Here is a 20,724-nt window from a genome sequence, read left to right as displayed (position 1 = left end):
TCAAGTAGGGCCACACCTTGTCACCAATATTTAAATGGATGTATGATCTTATCAGTTTGGAGTTTTTATTTTTGTTGGCATGCAAAACACGTGTCCATATTGGTCATTGTTTTAGAAGAGCACATTCATACAAAACCAAAAGCCCATCAGTAAATACACCATTGTGAAAGAGGACTCCATCAGTTCTTTCTCTGGAGTGGGATAGCATTCCCCAGCCTAAGTCTTTCAGGGTTGTCCAGCTTGGGAGTTCGTACCTACAACATACACTGTTGCCCACCTAGGCCTGCCCAGTCAGGGCTATACAGAAACCATGGAAGCATTCTGTCTGTCTGCAGCTAATCAGCGCATCTTTTCTCTCAATACAATTGAAATCGTATCACACAATTGTAATACAATTCCTTGATGACATTCTTTATTTCTATTTATCTTTGGAATTCCCCAATGGTTTATGTGTGGCAACTTGCTCACACCTACCATGAGTCTCTCCATTGTGCGCTGTGATGCTCACCTTCACTTCTTCAGAAGCAGTGGTGGTCTAGGTCTCACTGCCACAGCAACCCAGATAAAAAGTATGTGTATTGAAAAGAGAGGCATTTGCTCTTCCGGAAAACTTGGAATTTGCAGCCAAAGCACACCTTTTTACCATTATTTAATAATACTTTTTCAGGAAGTCTATATGACTGAAAATCATAGAGCCCCATAAGCTCAGAAGAATCAGTAGAGGACACAGTGGATAGAGCAGCAGGCCTGCAGTCAGGAGGATCTGGGTTTAAATCTGGATTTACACTTCCTAGCCGTGTGACCCTGGGCATGTCACATTTTGTCTAGTCCTTGCCCTTCCGTTGTTACTAAGACAAAAAAAAAGCTTTTTAAAAGTTGCCGGTGACAACCAAGGGCAATAGAATAGCATATGATGTAGTCGAACATCAATCAACAACTATCATGAAAGCTACCGTTGAGAAAGTGTATGATCAGAAAAGAGTGGGCCAATCACATTGTGAGAACAAGATGGAGAGTTTAGGTGTTGCATTAGTCGCCACAAACCCTTGTGTCCAATTCTTCATGACTCTTTGAGATTTTCTCGGCAGGATACTGGAGTGGTTTGTCATTTCCTCCTCCAGCTTTTACAGATGAGGAAGCTGAGGCCACAGGATTCAGTTGACATGGATCTACTCCACTAATAAATACCTTAAGTCTAATATACTGTGAAAATTCCCAGAACTCTGTACTTGAAGATCACTTCCTGAAACAGTTTATTTTCTAAATACTAATTTTTGATAGAGGTAACCATTGACTCTCAGACTACAGAAAGTAATTTTAAGTTAAAAAGTGTTGTTCTTTGGGAACAGGAAGGTAATAATTTTAGTTGAATTGGAAGATTACAACCTCCACTTAACATTACCAATAAAAAAAAAAAGCACTTTTTTTGTGGATGGTCAGTTCATGTGCAAAAAGGAGGAGTTAATATATGTGTGGGTATGTATATATAAACCTATACATAGGATAAAAATAAAGCCTAAGTGTATTTTTAAAGGCAAGTTACTAAACATCCCCAATCAATTCAGCTTTATAGAACATAACCCTTAAACAAGGATAAAAGAAAAAGTAAAATGTATTCTCACCAAATTTTAAGGCTATGTAAATAGATATGTAGATATTAAATGCTGGTAGAAATATACTTTGACAGCACTTGTTCTCCAAATCAAACTGCTATAATGCCTAGAAAACAAACCATGAAAATAGTAAAAAGCAAGGGAAAATCTTAACGCTTAAAAATCATTTCACAAATGTCATCAATATTAATTTGTTCTTCTTGCGAGCCCAAACCATATATAAAAGTCAGGAGAGCCACAACTACATTGCAAATAACTTTATATTTTATGTTTACCTATATGGGCTATAATAAAACTCTTCTTAGAAATATTTTAAATTAAAATGATTTTCTGGTATTAACTATGAAGTGATTTGTATCCTATAGCAATTCCCGAAGAAGGCCAGATCTGGGCAGTGTGAAGATTCAATTAACTCTTCCCCTGTCCATTTTTAGATTTAATCACCAAAAGTGTATACACCCCACTCACACTTGAGTGGGGAAGGCCTGTGACCCACGTGTGCAATAATGAGTGATGAATCAGAATCGACTGACTGCCCCCTGGGCAGTCCTAAGAAAAAGTTTTAGCTGTGATTGGTACACGTAAAGTGGAAGAAAGCCACAGGAAGTGACAAAAAGGAATGACCTTTAAAAATGCCAAGAACTTCCTGTGAGCACTCTCTTTGGTCTTTCATCTTCAACTTGACTTTGGAGGAGCTCCATCTTGAGATCCCAGACTGCTTCCCTTTGGACTAACATGTGGTGGACAAAGGGCTGACTCCCTTTCCTAGAGACCTACCCCCCCCCCCCTTTTTTAAACCTTTACCTTCTGTTTTAGAATCAATACAATGATTTAGAATGACTTAGATGATTTAGAATACAATACAATGGCTCTAAGGCAGAAGAGTGGTAAGGGCTAGGCAATGGGGGTTAAGTGACTTGCCCAGGGTCACCCAGCTGGGAAGTGTTTTGAGACCACGTTTGAACCTAGGACTTTCTGACTCTAGGCTTGGCTTTCAATTTACTGAGCCACCCAGCTGCCCCTTAGACCTACCCTCTTGAGAGAGGCTCCCTGCATCCCCAAGTCCTCAGCTCAAGGCCCGAGGCCCCTCCAGCTAAGGACTAAGTAGCCCTGCCTGAGTTGGGCCCAGAGCTGGAGCAAAATACTTAGTGTGTAGCCTAGATATCTTACTCTACCCTCTCTCTGATTTTCTTAGTTTCACTCTTTCTATATTTTATAAATAAATCCCTTTGGAATTTCACAGAATTCCTGGCGACTCTATTCTTAAATGATCCAGTCCAACCTTTTATAAAAAAACCCTCACATTTCTTTATCCCTTACAGCAGTGAGGGTAAAGAGACAGTTCAGTTTGAAATACGTATGCCAGATGGAGAGCTCTACTGTTCTCCTTTCTCAGATCTGTTTATACTGCCTCCCACCCCAAACTTTGACATTCTGGACAAGTAGTAAGTGTCTCATATCCCTTCAATTACACCTGCTTATGACTCTCAAAGCTGGCCAAGTGTTGACTTTGATTTTCCTCTGATATAATCAGGTATATTGAGAATGATCCTTTCTGTTTTACTCAGGGACAGTCACAGGTTGGAAAACATGAGAAAAGTAAACAAAATTTTAACTATCACTTAACTCCTTAAAAATCTGACTTTTTAATATGTTCTTACCTTTTAAACTCTTCTCAACAATCAAGTTCCTTTACCACATTTCCCTCTTTCAATTTCTTAAAAGCCTACTATTTTAAATTTAATTCACTTAAAACCCTCTATTCCCACATGGTTCAGTGTTTTCCTTCTTAGTTCCCCACCAAAGAAGATGGCATGGTACAGTGTAATAGCTGCAAAACAGCTAAGGTAGGTGGCTCAGTAGATGAGAGCCAGACCTTCAGTTGGGAAGATTGGGTCCAGATCTCACCTTAGACATTTCCTAGTTATATGACCCTGGGCAAGTCACCTAACCCTGTTTACCTAGCCCTTGCCCTTCTGAGCTCTTGTCCTCTAGGAGCCCAAACAAATCAGTTGCTGAAGACTCAATTTCTCCTTTAAATTAAAAAAAAAAAGGCTATCTTCTCTGCAAAGAGTGCTACAAAAAGGAAAGAAAGGAAACCCAAAATTGCCCTGGGATGGCAGATCCCGTCAGGAAAACAGTTAAGATTTCTTAACTGCTCATGGAAGGAAAGGGGTAGCTGAAACTATCTGGTAATAAGTACTTTCAAAGACCGTCCAACTGTGGCCTTCTATTTGACAAAGTCTTCCCGGCTCATCAAATGAACAGAAATGAGGAATTTCAAATATTCAGTTCTCTGAATATACAAAAACAAATAAAGAACAAATTCCTAGAGAGTAAACTTGAGTTTATGTGATCTAGGGTTCTCTATTTTATCCTGCAAGAGAAATTAAATAGTTCTCTCTAACATATGTATTTGCATATATTCATTCAAGTTACTCTAACCCAGGAAGATTTGGGGACATATGTATCCTTGGAAAGTTAATGAATACCTGACCTTGAAAACATCTGCTCTAATGTGGAATGGGGGGAAAAAGTCTTTCTAAGGATTGTTCAAATATCTTCTTTTAAAACATAATTCTGGAAAGGAAAGTAATATTGTGTCTATACACTCAGTAAGCTGGTAAGAAAGTTGAATGATGACACTACAAATCATAACTAAAGCTAAATATCATGATGCTTCTGCCCTCAAAAGTGAACATTGGGCATTTCCCAATCATTGGATAAAATATTAGAAACACCTCAGTAATCATCAACTACATACCACCAAAAGTTTAGATTCTAAAATAAACACTGGTCTACATAAAAAATTTGCTACATAAGTAACATTTATTAATGTTCTGCTGTATTTACAGTTTTAACATAGTAAAACTCAAATTTGAATTACCACTCGGCAGAAAGCACGTCAGTCTACACTTACATTGCATCATAGTTTCTGCTAACACATTATAAAAGCAAGTAATACAGTTTACTAGGGATCATCTCCAAAGTCCCAAAGCCAACACTCCTCCCCCCCGCCAAAATCTCCTAGTCTCCATTTCTAGAGACAATAAAGTAAAATAAAATATAATAAAGAAGAACTTGTTTTATGATGTAAAGAACTGTACTTTGTAATTTTTTCTTCTTTGACCTTGATAATATAACAACATCATATGTAGTTATAACATTTACCAAATCCCCAAAGTATTGAGTACAAAAGAAAAGGGAACTGTAGAATTTAGGTTACAGACTAATACTTGTATTACCTTGCAAAAAGAACACTCATTCCTGACTACACCTTGAATGAATTTTGTACTATGACTTTGTTTCCAGGTGTACACAAAACACAATTTAAGATTTATAGATTTATTTTAACAGTGTATACGTATCATGTGCAGAAATGTAGTCTTAACAGTTTTCTAAACTTTTGAGAATATCCCTTCAAAATGGCCAGCATTATACATATCTTACACTGAAATATTTAATTCCAAATTCATTTTAAGATGGAGAATTAAATAAAGCAAGACTGCCCCCTACTGACTATAGGGACATAGCTCATGCTATTTTAAATGACTACAAACAATATATAAGGCATTATTAGTACATCACAGACTTGATTGCAATAGCTTTTTCAGACATTAACCACTAATGATTCAATGATTACAGAATTCTGCGTTAACTATTAAAATTTTACACCTAGAAACAAATAATGAGAAATTATCTTCAACAGTACTTTATTTTTTAAAGCAGGTGATTATTTCTTCTGTGTTTTGAGTCTTGATTCACTTCCTGCAGGTGTCCTGTTGCTTCTTGAGAGAGAATTCATAAATGCAGGAAGGCCTTGCCAGAAAACATCTGTCAGAAAAGGATATTGAATATTGAAACTATAGTTAGATTGTTATTTTGGCCAAGAAGGATGTAGTACACAAAAGAATGCAGGATGTTTGCAGACATACAAAAAACGCACCTCAACATTGTTGGAGGATGACTATACACTGATGTCATAAACCAATGGTTAAACATTATTAAAAAATAGATAATCTTAAGAGTTAATAAACCCTCTAGAACTGAGAAGGATGGACTTGCCTTCCCTAAGGTTTGTGAGAAGTACTATGTAGCCAAGAGTGTGGAACTTAAAAAGTCTAGCTAGAGCTCTAGGTCTAATCTAATGCTCAACAGCTGTGTGAGGACAGCAACATCACTTACCTCTACCTACTCTCTCTAAGGCTCGGCTGTCTCATCTGTAAAATAAGGATAACAGCTATGCTATCTACTTTACAGGGTTGTTATGAAGATCAAATGAGATGATGCATGTAAAGCAACCCTAAAATATTAATGCCAAATAGTTGTCATTTTGTTCTCATCTTTTTGATGAAGTTTAGACAGAAACCTATTCATGCTATTATTATTGTGGACTGTCTTCAGAACCTCATATACAAGGGGGCCATGAAAATAGCTATTCAAAGAAGTCTTGGAGCAGTATTTTGCATCCAACATGAAACATATATAATATATCTAAGTATGGTATACAACATTTCAAACTACTCTTGAAGTTTTCTGGCTTTACCTAGTCATTTAAAAAACCTAGAGACAGGAGGTCCTAGGTTCAAATTTGGCCTCAGCCACTTCCCAGCTGTGTGACCCTGGGCAAGTCACTTGACCCCCATTGCCTAGCCCTTACCATTCTTCTGCCTTGGAGCCAATGCACAGTATTGACTCCAAGATGGAAGGTAAGGGTTAAAAAAAAAAAAGACTTTCTCCAAGAACAGCCTTGAACATAGCACCAAAAATGCATCCAAAAATCAAAAATCAGTGTCTAAACAGTACACACCAAACATAATAAACTACTTTAGGCTTGCAAGAAACAAATAATTTATTTTTTTTTAAACCCTTACCTTCCATCTTGGAGTCAATACTGTGTATTGGCTCCAAGGCAGAAGAGTGGTAAGGGCTGGGCAATGGGGGTCAAGTGACTTGTCCAGGCTCACACAGCTGGGAAGTGCCTGAGGTCGGATTTGAACCTAGACCTCCCATCTCTAGGCCTGGCTTTCAATCTACTGAGCTACCCAGCTGCCCCCAAGAAACAAATAATTTAAAGAAGCAAAACATGCTCTGAAGAAATACATATTCTTGACTCAAGAAAATCTAAATACCAGGTACTTGGGAGGAGGCTAGACAAAGAATGGCTCACCTATCACCATCTCACAGGTGTATAAGTATTTGTATAAGACTATGTTTTCTTTTTCTAAATTACTCTCAGTGCTACTAAAGGTTACTGTGGATTCCTTTCTATAGGTATTATACAGCATTATAAGCTAAAAAATGATATTAGGAGTATGAAAGGCATAGAAACTTCAGGGAAAATTAAGTTTTTCTCATTCTTTCCCCTTTTCATTCTTTGGAACTTTAGTCTAAATTTATTCCCTGTCCCCATCCTGCCCTTTGGTCTTAATTTAAAGACAAGAGTAGCAGCATGGTGTAGTGAAAAGAATGCTGCAATTGGAGTTAGAATACCTGAGTTAAAATGTTTAGCTCTGCCCTATTCTGCTTGTGACCTGAGACAAATCACTCATCCTCTCCCTCAAACTCCATCTATAAAATGAGGTTAAAAGAGATGAACCCTGAGGACAGTGGATTGAGAGCCAGGTCGGGAGATGGGAGATCCCGGGTTCAAATCTGACCTAAGACACTTTCAAGCTGTGTGACCCTGGGCAAGTCACTTAACCCCCATTGCCTAGCCCTCACCACTCTTCTGCCTTGGAACCAATACACAGTATTAATTCCAAGAAGGAAGGGGGAGGGAGAGAGGGAAAGAGGAAGAGAAGGGGGGGGAGGGGGAGAGAGAGAGAGAGAGAAACTCAAAAGATGTTTCTTTCCAGTTAATACATAAGAATACATATATACATAATACATAAGAAGTAACTATAATGATTTTTAGGAAAATAAACAACTGCAAAAGACACAAAGAAGGAAGAGTTTATACTAAATGTAGCCTTTGCAATGAGGTCACTGAATTTTTATTCATTCCTACTGCTTAATATTTTATCAGTTTCCATTACTACATATAAACTCATAAATTAAGCACTAACTTGGTTACAACATTAATGTTCACGAAAGTATATGCTATAGTTCAGATAATGAATGACATTAGTCCTTCCCTCAAAGGCTCTTACTACTTCAGCTTCAGTAAATTAACTTTGCTGGATTTCTTAAAGTCAGTATAGCTACATAGTAAACAAAGAAAAAGAGATAAGCTTGTCAAAGGGTGATTTCACCTACGTGTTTTTTTCACAAGCTAACACTCAAGCAACTCTTTCACATCAGTCAGCACAATGAAGTTTCTCCTCAATGAGGCAAAAGAGCTCATGATGAAATTAAGAACGAAACATTAATCTTTGGTAGAACAAAATCATTCTTTCTGAGGCACTGTAGGAAATTTTAGATTTCCAGCGAAGCCTATATGGCAATTTTAACTCCTCTACTTTAAAGTTGCATATTCCAATAAATCCTGCAAGGGAGAAGCTAAGGTGCACAGTGTAATAGAGCAGCAAATCCTGGAGTCAAGAAGCCCTGGGTTCAAATAAGACCTCAGACACTTTCTAACTATGTGACCCTGGGTATCAGTTTCTAGCCCCTGCCCTTCTGTCTTTTGAGTTGTTAGTAGGGCATAAAGTAAAAAGGTTAAAAAAAATTAACTATTAAGCCATTCAAGCCTAGAAAGGCCTTTTAAAAAAGAGCCAGAAAACTACATACTCATGCTTAGAAAAGGAAAATGGATAAAAGTGTTTATGACTTCATTTTAATTAGCAATGGAATAAAGCCCTAACTCTGTCAGGAGATACCTGGACCTTTCCTTGCACTTATTTTTCTAAACTAGCACATGCCCTGATTCATCATATTCATTATATTCAGAGACAATAAATACAAATATCCAAATATATCTCTCCCAGTCAATAATATAACTAAATTGATGGTTTTAAAAAAGATTGATTGTATATTTCATTTATACAAATAGTTTCAAGATTTCAGATTATATTAATTTCACCAAATTAGATGGGGAATTTTGAAATTCCGGTAAACAGGAATTAGCAAATTAACTCTCGGTGTCAAGAGCACTTAAAGACTTTTAAAAGCAGATTTCTAGCACTACTTTGGACCTATTATTATACTACACTGGCTTCACTAAAGAATGAGTTATCTCTAGTGGAAGACTGCTTCCTTTAAATTCCAAAATTTGAACTATTTCAAATGGAAATACTTCCAACATTTATTACACATTTTCTGCCTTTTTAAATACACCGAACATAACCTTTTCTTAATCACTCGCAGAATCATTATGAAAGTAAATTATTATACCATGCTGCACTACAATGATGTCTATAGGGATTGTTTACCCTGTGTCACAAAGGCCTGGTAGCTATACCAAAGTTCTTGTGTCTTTTTTTAGTGCAGCAAAAAGAACAATGGATTTGGAGTTAGGACCTAGGTTCAAATCCCATGATTAACTATTTGACCCTGGACAAGTCATTTGACTTCTCTGAATCTATTACTCATTTGTAAAAATAGACTAGACCAGGTGGTCTCTAAAATTGACCTTCCAATTCTAATCTATGATCCTGGGATCCTATCCTCCATGCCAGAAGGTGAAGACCTTCCTTTTTCTTGATTTGCTATGGGCCAAAAGACCAATAACAAGTTTGTTAAAATAAGAGTAAGATTGTGCTAAAAGGAATAATAAAGTGGAGGAATTCCATGTGAACTGGAACGACCTCCAGGAATTGATGCAGAGTGAAAGGAGCAGAACCAGGAGAATGTTGTACACAGAGGAGTATACACTGTGGTACAATAGAATGTAATGGACTTCTCTATGAGCAACAATGCAATGACCCAGAACAATTCTGAGGGACTTATGAGAAAGAACACTATCCACATCAAGAGAAAGAATCGTGGGAGTAGAAACACAGAAGACAACTGCTTGATCACATGGATCAATGGGGATATATGATTCTAAACAATCACCATAGTGCAAATATCAATAATATGGAAATAGGTCTTGATCAATGACACATGTAAAGCCCAGTGGAATTGTGCATCAGCTACAGGAGGGGGGAGGGGTGGAGAGGAGGGAAAGAACATGAATCATGTAACCATGGAAAAATATTCTAAATTAATTAAATAAAATTTTCAAAAAGTAAAATAAAATAAAAGTAAGCATTGAGTGAAGTTCTTTCTTAGGAGTACACTTCACGAGCTTTCCCACAGTGTTTGTGACATCAGTTTTATGGCTCACATGTTGTTTCAGGTTCAGCAGTTTTAACAATGTTAGAGCCCATTTTCTATATTTATTGAATTAAATTATTCTGTGCTACAAGGAAGGTAAATGTAAGAAGTGGGAAAGCTTTCACAGATAATTTTCTACAACAGTGTCCTCAAAGCCACAGCTAACTGAGAAGTATAGAAAGTAAAAGATCTTGCTATGTTTGCTGATTACAAAAAAAGCTTTTGATTCAATGGAACAAACTACTTGAGAAGGTAGGGGGAGCTTAATCTAACAAGATAAGTCTTCATACCAAGTTACGAGATAAATGCAAACTAACCTTGCTGAATGATCCTATGGGGATAAATATCAAGCAAGAATAAAAAAAGGAAACATACATTTACCAAATGTGTCTGAGTCATGAATACAAAACATTGGAAGTATACCTATAGATAAGATTTTCTAGTTGCTCTTTTTGCAGATGACACTATGCTTATTGTACTTCAGAGCACTTAAATTCAATAGTCTCATTAATAAGAACAAAATATTCTCAATGCCTAGCAATCTAACACAAGAGAAACCAAGCGATGAAGGCATATTGCCCAGTTTTTAATAACTGGCTAGATGGTCTTCTACCAAGTTAGTCCATTGGGACAAACACTAGACAGACAAGACAATGAGACAGGTCTAGAGGTCAATAGTAAATAAGGCAAGATCACATTTTGGAAAAAACATGTAGCTGTTTCAATGATCCCAAGTTGTTCCCTAGCATCAGGGCACACATCTTTTTACTGCCAACGTTCTGTTCTGTGACTATAGATCATGAGATATCACAATCTCAAAAGAATTCATATCTCAGTTGATCCAGAGAAAAATGGAAAGGTTCAGATATTGTGTAAACAGGATGTAATTCTTTCCAACGATGAACTACAGGTGCAAGGAACATGAAAACACATCATCAAAGAAGTGTATTATCTGAAAACTAGCTAGGCTGGTCTATGTATGGACAGAGAGAAAGGAGAATATTCCAAGTGCAGCCCTAGTATTTACAGAATGTTAATAAAGAATTAGAGAAAAGCCTACAATGTCTTAGTTCAATCCTCTATAGAAGATCTATGAAAAGATGTGTTCAAAACTTACGTAAGATTAGAAGGCATAGGTCAATTGTGATATACTACAGTATAAGGTCATCAATCCATTGAAAAACTCAAATATATTTAGTAAGCAATTCTAAACATGTATGATATCTCCTAGAAAAATCAATTCTGTGGTCTAGCACAGTTGTTTAAGCTTCTTCTGAAGCTTAGAAATGGAATTCAAAGGTTACTTTAGCCCAAACCATTCAAATTGTATATCTCTAAATATTCCTGAAGCACAGAATTACATCTACCAAAGGATTATTTGGTGTGGTTATTACTTTTGCAAAAAGAAAGCAATTAAATGTAATATATTACCCTCAATGGAAATCTATGCTACAATTCTAGGAGAGTTGTTAAAATGTAGTTGTTTTTTTTAAACCCTTACCTAACCCTTTGACTACATCAAAAAAAAAAATTTTTTTTTAACCCTTACCTTCTGTCTTGGAATCAATACTGTGTGTTGTTTCCAAGGCAGAAGAGTGGTAAGGGCTAGGCAATGGGGGTTAAGTGTCTTGCCCAAGGTCACACAGCTAGGAAGTATCTTAGGCCAAATTTGAACCCAGGACCTCCCATCTTTGGGTCTGGCTCTCAATCCACTGAGCTACCCAGCTGCCCCCTAAAATGTAGTTATTCTTAAAACATACTCTGGACTACTGCTGACAATAAAATTTAAATAGTAAATCTATCTTGAAGAACCATTTTCCCCAAAGATTCTCTATTTTAAATCCTATCCATGTAATATAACAAATTTAGAAGCATCTCTACTAAAAAACTTCATCAGGAATTTTGTGAAAAGTTACTAATTAACAAAAATATAATTTACAGAAATGTCTCATCAAAGTCAGTCTTCAAAGAGAAAGAGAGAATGAAGTCAACTCAAATTTCCTTATTACCTGGATACACACTATATGTCATTTGATGTAACTAAGATGGAGGATTATAACTATCTAGTAACTGTTGAATAAAGATTAAATGTTTCTTCTAATGAAAAAATCAAGAAAAGAAAGATTGGTTCATCCCATTTAAACAAACAAAATTGTTACTAAGTACCTATCAGACAGACTTCTGAGAAGATATTTTTGCAGTAATGTTCTAATTTTTAAGTAGAAGATAAATAAGACAAAAGCTAAAAGTTCAAAACCAGTTTTAAAGCTAATTTTAGGAATTACCATTATTAGCAGGCCTATAAAAACAATGGAAGAAAAAAAAATCATGCTATTTTGGGTAACAAATGGCTTAAGAGATATAATTTCTATGATGTGTTTTTAGACCTTCATTCTCACCAACAAGAATCACATGATTATCTCAATAGATGCAGAAAAAGCCTTTGATAAAATACAACACCCATTCCTATTAAAAACACTAGAAAGCATAGGAATAGAAGGGTCATTCCTAAAAATAATAAACAGTATATATCTAAAACCATCAGCCAATATCATCTGCAATGGGGATAAACTAGATGCATTCCCAATAAGATCAGGAGTGAAACAAGGATGCCCATTATCACCTCTACTATTTGACATTGTACTAGAAACACTAGCAGTAGCAATTAGAGAAGAAAAAGAAATTGAAGGCATCAAAATAGGCAAGGAGGAGACCAAGTTATCACTCTTTGCAGATGACATGATGGTCTACTTAAAGAATCCTAGAGATTCAACTCAAAAGCTAATTAAAATAATCAACAACTTTAGCAAAGTTGCAGGATACAAAATAAACCCACATAAGTCATCAGCATTTCTATATATCTCCAACACAGCTCAGCAGCAAAAACTAGAAAGAGAAATCCCATTCAAAATCACCTTAGACAAAATAAAATACCTAGGAATCTATCTCCTGAGACAAACACAGGAACTATATGAACACAACTACAAAACACTCTCCACACAACTAAAACTAGACTTGAGCAATTGGAAAAACATTAACTGCTCATGGATAGGACGAGCCAATATAATAAAAATGACCATCCTACCCAAACTTATTTATCTATTTAGTGCCATATCCATGGAACTCCCCAAATATTTCTTTACTGATTTAGAAAAAAATATAACAAAGTTCATTTGGAATAACAAAAGATCAAGGATATCCAGGGAAATAATGAAAAAAAAACACAAATGATGGGGGCCTTGCAGTCCCAGACCTTAAACTATATTACAAAGCAGCAGTCATCAAAACAATTTGATACTGGATAAGAGACAGAAAGGAGGATCAGTGGAATAGATTGGGGGCAAGAGACTACAGCAAGAAAGTATACGATAAACCCAAAGATCCCAGCTTTTGGGACAAAAATCCACTATTCGATAAAAACTGCTGGGAAAATTGGAAGACAGTGTAAGAGAGATTAGGAATAGATCAACACCTCACACCCTACACAAGATAAATTCAAAATGGGTGAATGACTTAAACATAAAGAAGGAAACCATAAGTAAATTGGGTAAACACAGAATAGTATACATGTCAGACCTTTGGGAGGGCAAAGACTTTAAAACCAAGCAAGACATAGAAAGAGTCACAAAATGTAAAATAAATAATTTCGACTACATCAAACTAAAAAGCTTTTGTACAAACAAAACCAATGTAACTAAAATCAGAAGGAAAACAACAAATTGGGAAAAAATCTTCATAAAAACCTCTGACAAAGGTTTAGACCTTCATTCTCACCCTCAAGGAATAAAGCTGTAAACCCAAAGGTAAAAAGGGTCAGAGGATCCAAAAGGCTAAGGAATAACCCAAGGCTTGAAAGAACTCCAAATAATATATTGAGAAAAAAATACAATAAAATACTATTAGCAATAAGTCAGTGCTTCCAAGTCTTAAAGCAACATTGAACAGGAAAGAATACAAAGATGCATTACTCGTTTAAGGGTTTATGTCAGTGATGCATCAATATCATCTATTTGTGTGTCTGGAGTCTGACTTTAAATTAAATGTTTAAAGGATGTTACAAAGAGCTAAGTAAGTTTTCTCATAGTGACTTTATAGAATATTCAACAATGTTCTTTTTGAATTTGAATTCTTTTGTCTATAAACATTTTCTAGCAGTAAAATTTTAGCATTCCCTTGAAGATATGAGATTTAACTATAGTGTGAACTCTAATTAGATTCTTTGCATTATTTTTCATAAATATATACACTTTTGTTATAAACCTTTCATTTAAAAGAAAATAATAAATTGTTAACAAGTAAGCAAAATGTTCCAATTTGTTTCTCTCCAGGAAGACCAAGTGGCTCTATAGTTTTAAAAAAAAGTCTAAAAGGCACCCAGGTCTCATTAATAAAAGTTCAAGTTCAAAAGAAGCTGGAAACTATATACATATGCATATATTTATATCTATATGTATGTTAATAGATACACACACATACATATGAGGAAAGGGCAGAGTCAGAGACACAGAGAACAAGCAGGAAGGGTATTTATTTAGTTGGACTAAAAAAAAGGAGCAGACTATGACTCTACAGATTTGTTCAGTCCAAGAAAAATGGACCTTGGAAAGAAACCACATTAGTCATGGGAAATTGAGGAATTCTATCTCAAAAGGATTTCAGTAAGACATTCTTTAAGTTGGACTCTCTTATCTTCTCTGTGTGTATATATAGTAGTCTACCTGTACATATTTTCCACTGGATCAATAGCAAAGAAATTTTTATGGCAATATAGAAAACTGGCCTGATAATGTAGTATGGCCTTGAAGAATTAACATAAAATAGTGAATTTGGGGATAATTAGTGGGGAATTAAGTCTACATTTCCTAAAGTCATAATTGCAACAAAGTGGTCCAAACTCTTGGGTAGTTACAAAGGCAGGGAGTCTACTGCATGCCACCAGAAAGTCTTACGACATGATAGTTCTAAGAGACAGATGCTAAAATTAATTTAAGCATTTCATTTAGATGTAACTTAAATCTGTAATAAAAATACACATACTAGGAATATGACTTAGAAACAAAACTTTAATACCTTTAGTAAATAAAGAGAACTCTGGTCCTGGGGAGGGTTGAAAAAGTATCTGGCATCTTCCGAACTTTTGCATAATTGATAAATCCTCTGAGAAACAGAAGAAAGCCTAAAAAGATTTTAAAAAAACACACACAATATTTCACTACTATAAAGAACTTATGCTTATAGAAAGAAAGCTCAAGTATAATTGCAAAAATTACTATGTAAATCCAATCTCCACTCCAAATACACTTTATGATGGCCATGTACCAGAAATGTCACCCTGAAATGAAGGAGAATCTGTAACTATCTCTGCTAAAAAGAAATCAAAATATAGGAATTCTGTAAATTTCCAAAGTAGTTTCCAAACACAATTTCTATTAATTAATAAAATCAAAGAAACTCAGAATCAAACTTTAGAGGTACTTACTTTTTTGTATATATCCAAGAATGATAGGGCTAAATCACTTAATTGGCTTAAGTGGGCACATAAAGGAAAAACCAGCTGTCATATCATTATTTATATCTGGAGATTCATAAAAATACCTTCTTATGGTTCAAAAGATATTCTGCAAGTTAATCACTAAGGTTGAGTGATAACAAATTTACCAGGTTTCATGAATTACAATTCACCATTTTCCATAAATATTTGTCTGCAGACCAGTCCACCTCATTCTGGTCTTCCTTAATGTCAGCATACTAATACTCTCCACTAGATGGCAGGATTCCTTTACCTACAAAAGTGGTTTCGACCCCTTTTTTCTCACCATCCTTTAAAAAAAGAGTAAGGAGTAAATAAAGGCTGGGAAGAGCAAGGCATGGCTCCACTAAAGACAAGATCAGATCTAGCATTGGTCAACTACGTCATCATCACTGCCACCAGGGACTGCAAGGAGAAATGTGTCAAGTAGATAGTAGAGACTTGCAAATAAAGTATTTTTCCAAAAACTAATTGTATTATGTGATAGCACATGTTCAACCTAAATCATATTATCTGCTTTCCTGGAAAGGGGGGGAAAAAGAATGAGAAAGATTTTTGGACAAAGCTAATATGAGAAATTTTTTTCTCTCAGATAAGCATAGTTAATATAATTTATTACGTATTTATAATAGATCACATGCATATTATCATGTCACATACATTATGTAATATATGTGTAAAAAGAAAAATGCAAATAAATAAGTACAAGGAAAAAACATGGAACTATTTGATCATTGACATATAACTGATTTACTTTGTGGAAAATTATCATGTCATAGCATGATTTTTAGTTTATTATAGACTCCTTCATATGTAAATTTATAATGTATCTTGCTTCTAAATAATACATATGGGCAACTAATTGGTATAGTGCATAAAGTGTTAGACTTGGACTCAGGAAGGGCTGAGTTCAAAAACATCCACATACATCCACATACTTAACTAGCTATGTGACTGTGGGCAAGTCACTTAACCCCTTTCATTTTCTGGTATTTATATGGTATTGTTTTTAAAATACCTTACTATGTAACTAGCCTCTTAGGAAAGTTCTAAAATAGTCTAAAAATGAATGGGAAAAATAGGAAAACTTTTTTTTCTATTTCTATTTTACAAATACTTACCTAATATAAGGAAAACCCACCAGAGCCAATACTGACCATCAAAGTAGCCAGGGAAATAAGTGGAGAACTAAAAAACAAACATTTAAATAATATTCAGAAATGTTACAATGCAATAAAATTTCCTATGTTATCATGAATACAATGAAAAATAGCTAAGAATTTCAATATCATTGTTGGTTTACTTTTATGGAAAATATTCATGTAATGGCATGGATTCCAAATTTCTGGACTCCTTCATATGAGAGAGACAGAGAGAGGGAGGGAGGGAGGGAGGGAGGGAGGGAGGGAGGGAGGGAGGGAGATGGAGACAGAGAGAGTGGACTTTTTAAAATTTTAATTTTAATTAAATTTTATTTAATAAATCAACATTTTCTTAAAAAATTCTCAAACCACTGAACCATCTAGCTGCCTCTTACATGGGGTGGTTCAGTGGTTTGAAAACTAGGCCTATAGACAGGAAGTCCTAGGTTCAAATCTGGACTCAGGCATGTCTTAGCTGTGTGACCCTGGGCAAATTCTTAACTCCCATTACCTAGTCCTTACTGTTGTTCAGCCTTATAATCAAAACACTGTATAGATTTTAATACAGAAAGTACGGGTTTAAAAAAAACAAACAACTAAAACCTTTTATATTCATGCATTTATCTAAGACAATGCCAAATCAAATGGTTTATTCAATCACTTCAGTTTTCTACAAATTGAGTTAAAACATTCATTTGGTAATTTTGATGAAAAAAGGTTAACTAAAATTTCTCCCTTAGTTTTCCATTGGTTGTATGGTATAACACAAACACAGGTTAAATCAGTTTAGTAAAGGAAAGGTTTTACATATTAAAATAATTTTGGGGTTTACTTTAGAATAAAGTTTGTGCAACAAATATAAAACTACAAATAATTTTACAGAATGGGAATGCCTACAAGTGGGAGTTTTTTTGTTTTCTACTTTTCAGAAATACATTAATAAGCCTTTGGGGAATAAAAAACTATAATAACTCAATGAAGATATATTAATGAATTTAAAAAGCCAACTATAGAAAATATTTTCTCTTATGAAAGTATGCAATTATCAAACTTGAAATTAGGGGGATTTTAAATTTTAATTTACACTTCTTTTCAAATTTGAGTTATTTCTTACATAAGGTCCCAAGGATTCCTTGAATCATGTAGGTCAAATAATTGACTTGCTCAAAAAGCAGTGGTCTAAAGGCTTTTTGGTCCCTGGATCATTTTGGGGTAGATTTCCATACAACTTACCCTGACAATCAGAATCCACTTAATTAAAGATAGGCCAAACCCTGAAATGGCCCCATATCTTCCTGCGGCTGAGGTGGTCAGACAGAAAGATAGGAAAAACCCAATCCAGTTAAAGAGGAATGCCACTGGAAATGCAAGAGAAAAATAGAATATAAAAATATACATTAACTCAGGTATAACGTAAAATTGCTTGCAAATTTTATTTCAACAATACTCCCAAGAACAAGAAAGGGTTTCCTTCCCTGAACCCTAAATTTCCCAAGAAAACAACCACTTAGCCTAATCAAAAATCTTTAACATCCCTAGAGGTTCTAAGTAAAAATACAAACTCCTATTTGGCTATTTAAGGCACCCCACAATATGACTCCAACATACATTTTTCAGCCTTATTTCATAACCCTTTTATATACTTTATAATCCAGTCAAACTAGAAATTATTCCCCTGTATCAACATGCCATCCATCTCCCACCTTCCTGTATTTGCAAAGACTGTCTCCATCTAACTCTCTCAAAGCTTGAAAATAACTCCCATTTCATCACTCACTCTATCCTTTGCACTCTTCTCTAGTGGTCCCAAACTATCACCCACACACAAAAAAAATAATAATAATAAAAAGCACATGTGATTCTTGAGAGCAGACAATTTTACTTTTGCTTCTGTCTTTCTAATGTCAATCACACTTTTGTAAATGTTTGTGGCACAGAAGTGAAAAAAATGTATTGCCAAAAAATGTAGTTGCACTTCTTTCTAGTCTAAATTCTTAGGTTTTTCTATTTATCCCCTGCAAATATTTTAAACTTTGATTAAATTGGTACATAAAACAATTTGCTGAGTATTTAAAGTGTTCAAGCTCTTCATATTTCTTTCAACTATAAGGAATACATTTACCCTCACCAAACCTCTAGCTGTCCACAATCTTTAAAGAGATTATTAGACAACTTTGCCATTAAAATCCCTCACCATTAAACACAGCAAATGAAAAAGACTGCTACCCTCCCAATGGATATTAGGAAGGGAGGGAGGGAGGAAGAAAGGAAAAAAGGGAGAGGTGAGGGGGAGGAAGGGAGAAAAGAAGGGAAGGAGAGAAAAAAGGAAGGAGGGAGGGAGGGAGGGAGAGGGAAGAAACAAAAGAACAAGGTCAACTCTGATCTTTAAGACAAAAGGACTCCTGGGGGAAAATTCAGGTAAAGAAACAATGTTCTTGTTCTACAGGTCAGGTAGGGGTAGGAATAGTAATGAAGCAGAAGTGGTATAAACTGAAGCATTCCCATAAAGACCTTAATTATAGTTTTCATAAATATGCATGGGGAGAGAAGAGGAAATGAGAGAATACTAAAATATAAATGTGATAATGCTCAGACTTATTTGTTTCCTCTCTCTGGGATAAACACAATAAAATGGCTCCAATCACTATATATACTTACTGAAAAAAGTTAGCATGAATATCCCATCATTTCCTATCCTCAGCTGGTCAGCATCATCAAAATCATCCCTTGCTACAAAATCATCATCCTAATATGAAAAGAGAAAGGATAATGAGAATGTGTACTCAGTGCTTCTGAGGGAAAACAAAACAGACCCCAAAAAAGTGTTAACATGAGATTTTTTATTTCATCTTGAATTAAGACAGGCTTATACATTAAGAAAAAGATAACCAATCTAAGATTAAATATTAACTACATAACCTACTATATACAATAGATGTAACATTTCTTCTCAATAAAATGCTTTAAGTTCAAGTATCTGCCTCCCAACTATTTTATGAAGTATGTTGCACTACCATCTCCCTATTACAGATGATGGAAACTAAGGCTTAGAGATGTTAAATGGTTTTTCCGTGGTCACAAAGTAAAGGATTACAGCCAGAATTTTAACTCATCTGTATTTGACAACAAGCATTTATTTTGCTTTTAAATGAAACAAGTTTAGACTGCACACATAATTCAGTAGGTACTAAACATTTTGCATCTTGCTATGATGTACTGTGCTGATCAATAAGGTCAAGCTCCTTAAATGCAATTCTTCTGTAATTTCTGGTAGAAATGACTTAATTCTTAATTGTCATCATAAAATCTTTCTATTTTTTAATAAACAATTTCCAAGACTAAAAAAAAAGACTGCACACATACACAAAAAAAATTTTTAATGTTCTAATATATCTCCTTTTTAATATAATTAAAAATATAGGGCAGGGGATAGAGTGCTAAGCCAGGAATCAGAAAGATTCATCTTCCTGGGTTCAAATCTGGCCTCAGACACTTGAGCTGTGTGACCCTGGGCAAGTCACTTAACCCTATTTGCCTAAAAACAAGAAATTAAAAAAATAAGCAACAAAAAATGTTTTTTGGTTACAGAAAACCTGACAAATACCAGCAAGTGAATATTTATATATAGAAAGAAGAGAAAAAGAGAATTTTTACATGAAACCACCAATCTCCACTATGTCAAAGTTGTTTTTTAAAGTATATTAACAAAACAACAGATAAGTGGTTCAGAAATTAAGACCCAAGCCTGGAGTTGTTAGGTTCTGGCCACTTCCTATCTGTGTGATCCTGGACAAGTCTCTTAACCACACTGCCTAGCCCTTATTGCTCTTCTGAACTGATTCTAAGACTAAGCCTGAAAGTAAAGGTTTTTTAAAAGGAGAAAAAAAAAGTATATTAACACATTTAGCATGTTAGTTACAAAAGTGTCCTGTTGTCTTTCCCTCAATATCTGCATTCTGTTTCCTTTTTAAAATGTTTTACTGATGGACTTTTTATTCTTTTTCAGATCACTATTATTATCCTTCTCCCTAGCAATTCTCCATCTTTCCCATCCCCCAAACTCCCTTTCAGTCAATGATTAGAGTTAAGCAAAGCAAATCTATACATTAGCCATGTCCAAAAATCTAGGTCTCATTCTCTTTTCTTTCTGTCGGGAGGGAAACAAGATTCATCATTGCTC

The 20,724-nt window shown here is 35.1% G+C and overlaps 1 protein-coding gene across 1 annotated transcript in view; it reads right to left on the bottom strand.

Moving 5' to 3' along the window:
* Nucleotides 1–4,423: 4,423 nt before the first annotated feature.
* Nucleotides 4,424–20,724, bottom strand: part of NDFIP1 (Nedd4 family interacting protein 1) — a 56,207-nt gene continuing 39,906 nt past the window's right edge. Inside the window, exons 4-8 of the mRNA XM_007473804.3 lie at nt 19,203–19,290; nt 17,778–17,902; nt 16,524–16,590; nt 14,943–15,048; nt 4,424–5,447 (exon numbers count right to left, since the gene is read on the bottom strand). Of these exons, the coding sequence (XP_007473866.1) occupies nt 14,945–15,048; nt 16,524–16,590; nt 17,778–17,902; nt 19,203–19,290 (384 nt within the window). The 3' untranslated portion in view covers nt 4,424–5,447; nt 14,943–14,944. The remainder of the gene's footprint in view (nt 5,448–14,942; nt 15,049–16,523; nt 16,591–17,777; nt 17,903–19,202; nt 19,291–20,724) is intronic.

This window comes from Monodelphis domestica, chromosome 1 (assembly GCF_027887165.1).
Source record: "Monodelphis domestica isolate mMonDom1 chromosome 1, mMonDom1.pri, whole genome shotgun sequence".
NCBI classification, from domain to species: domain Eukaryota; kingdom Metazoa; phylum Chordata; class Mammalia; order Didelphimorphia; family Didelphidae; genus Monodelphis; species Monodelphis domestica.
The sequence above is the reverse complement of the archived record's forward strand: the minus strand, read 5'-3'. Positions and strand labels throughout refer to the sequence as shown.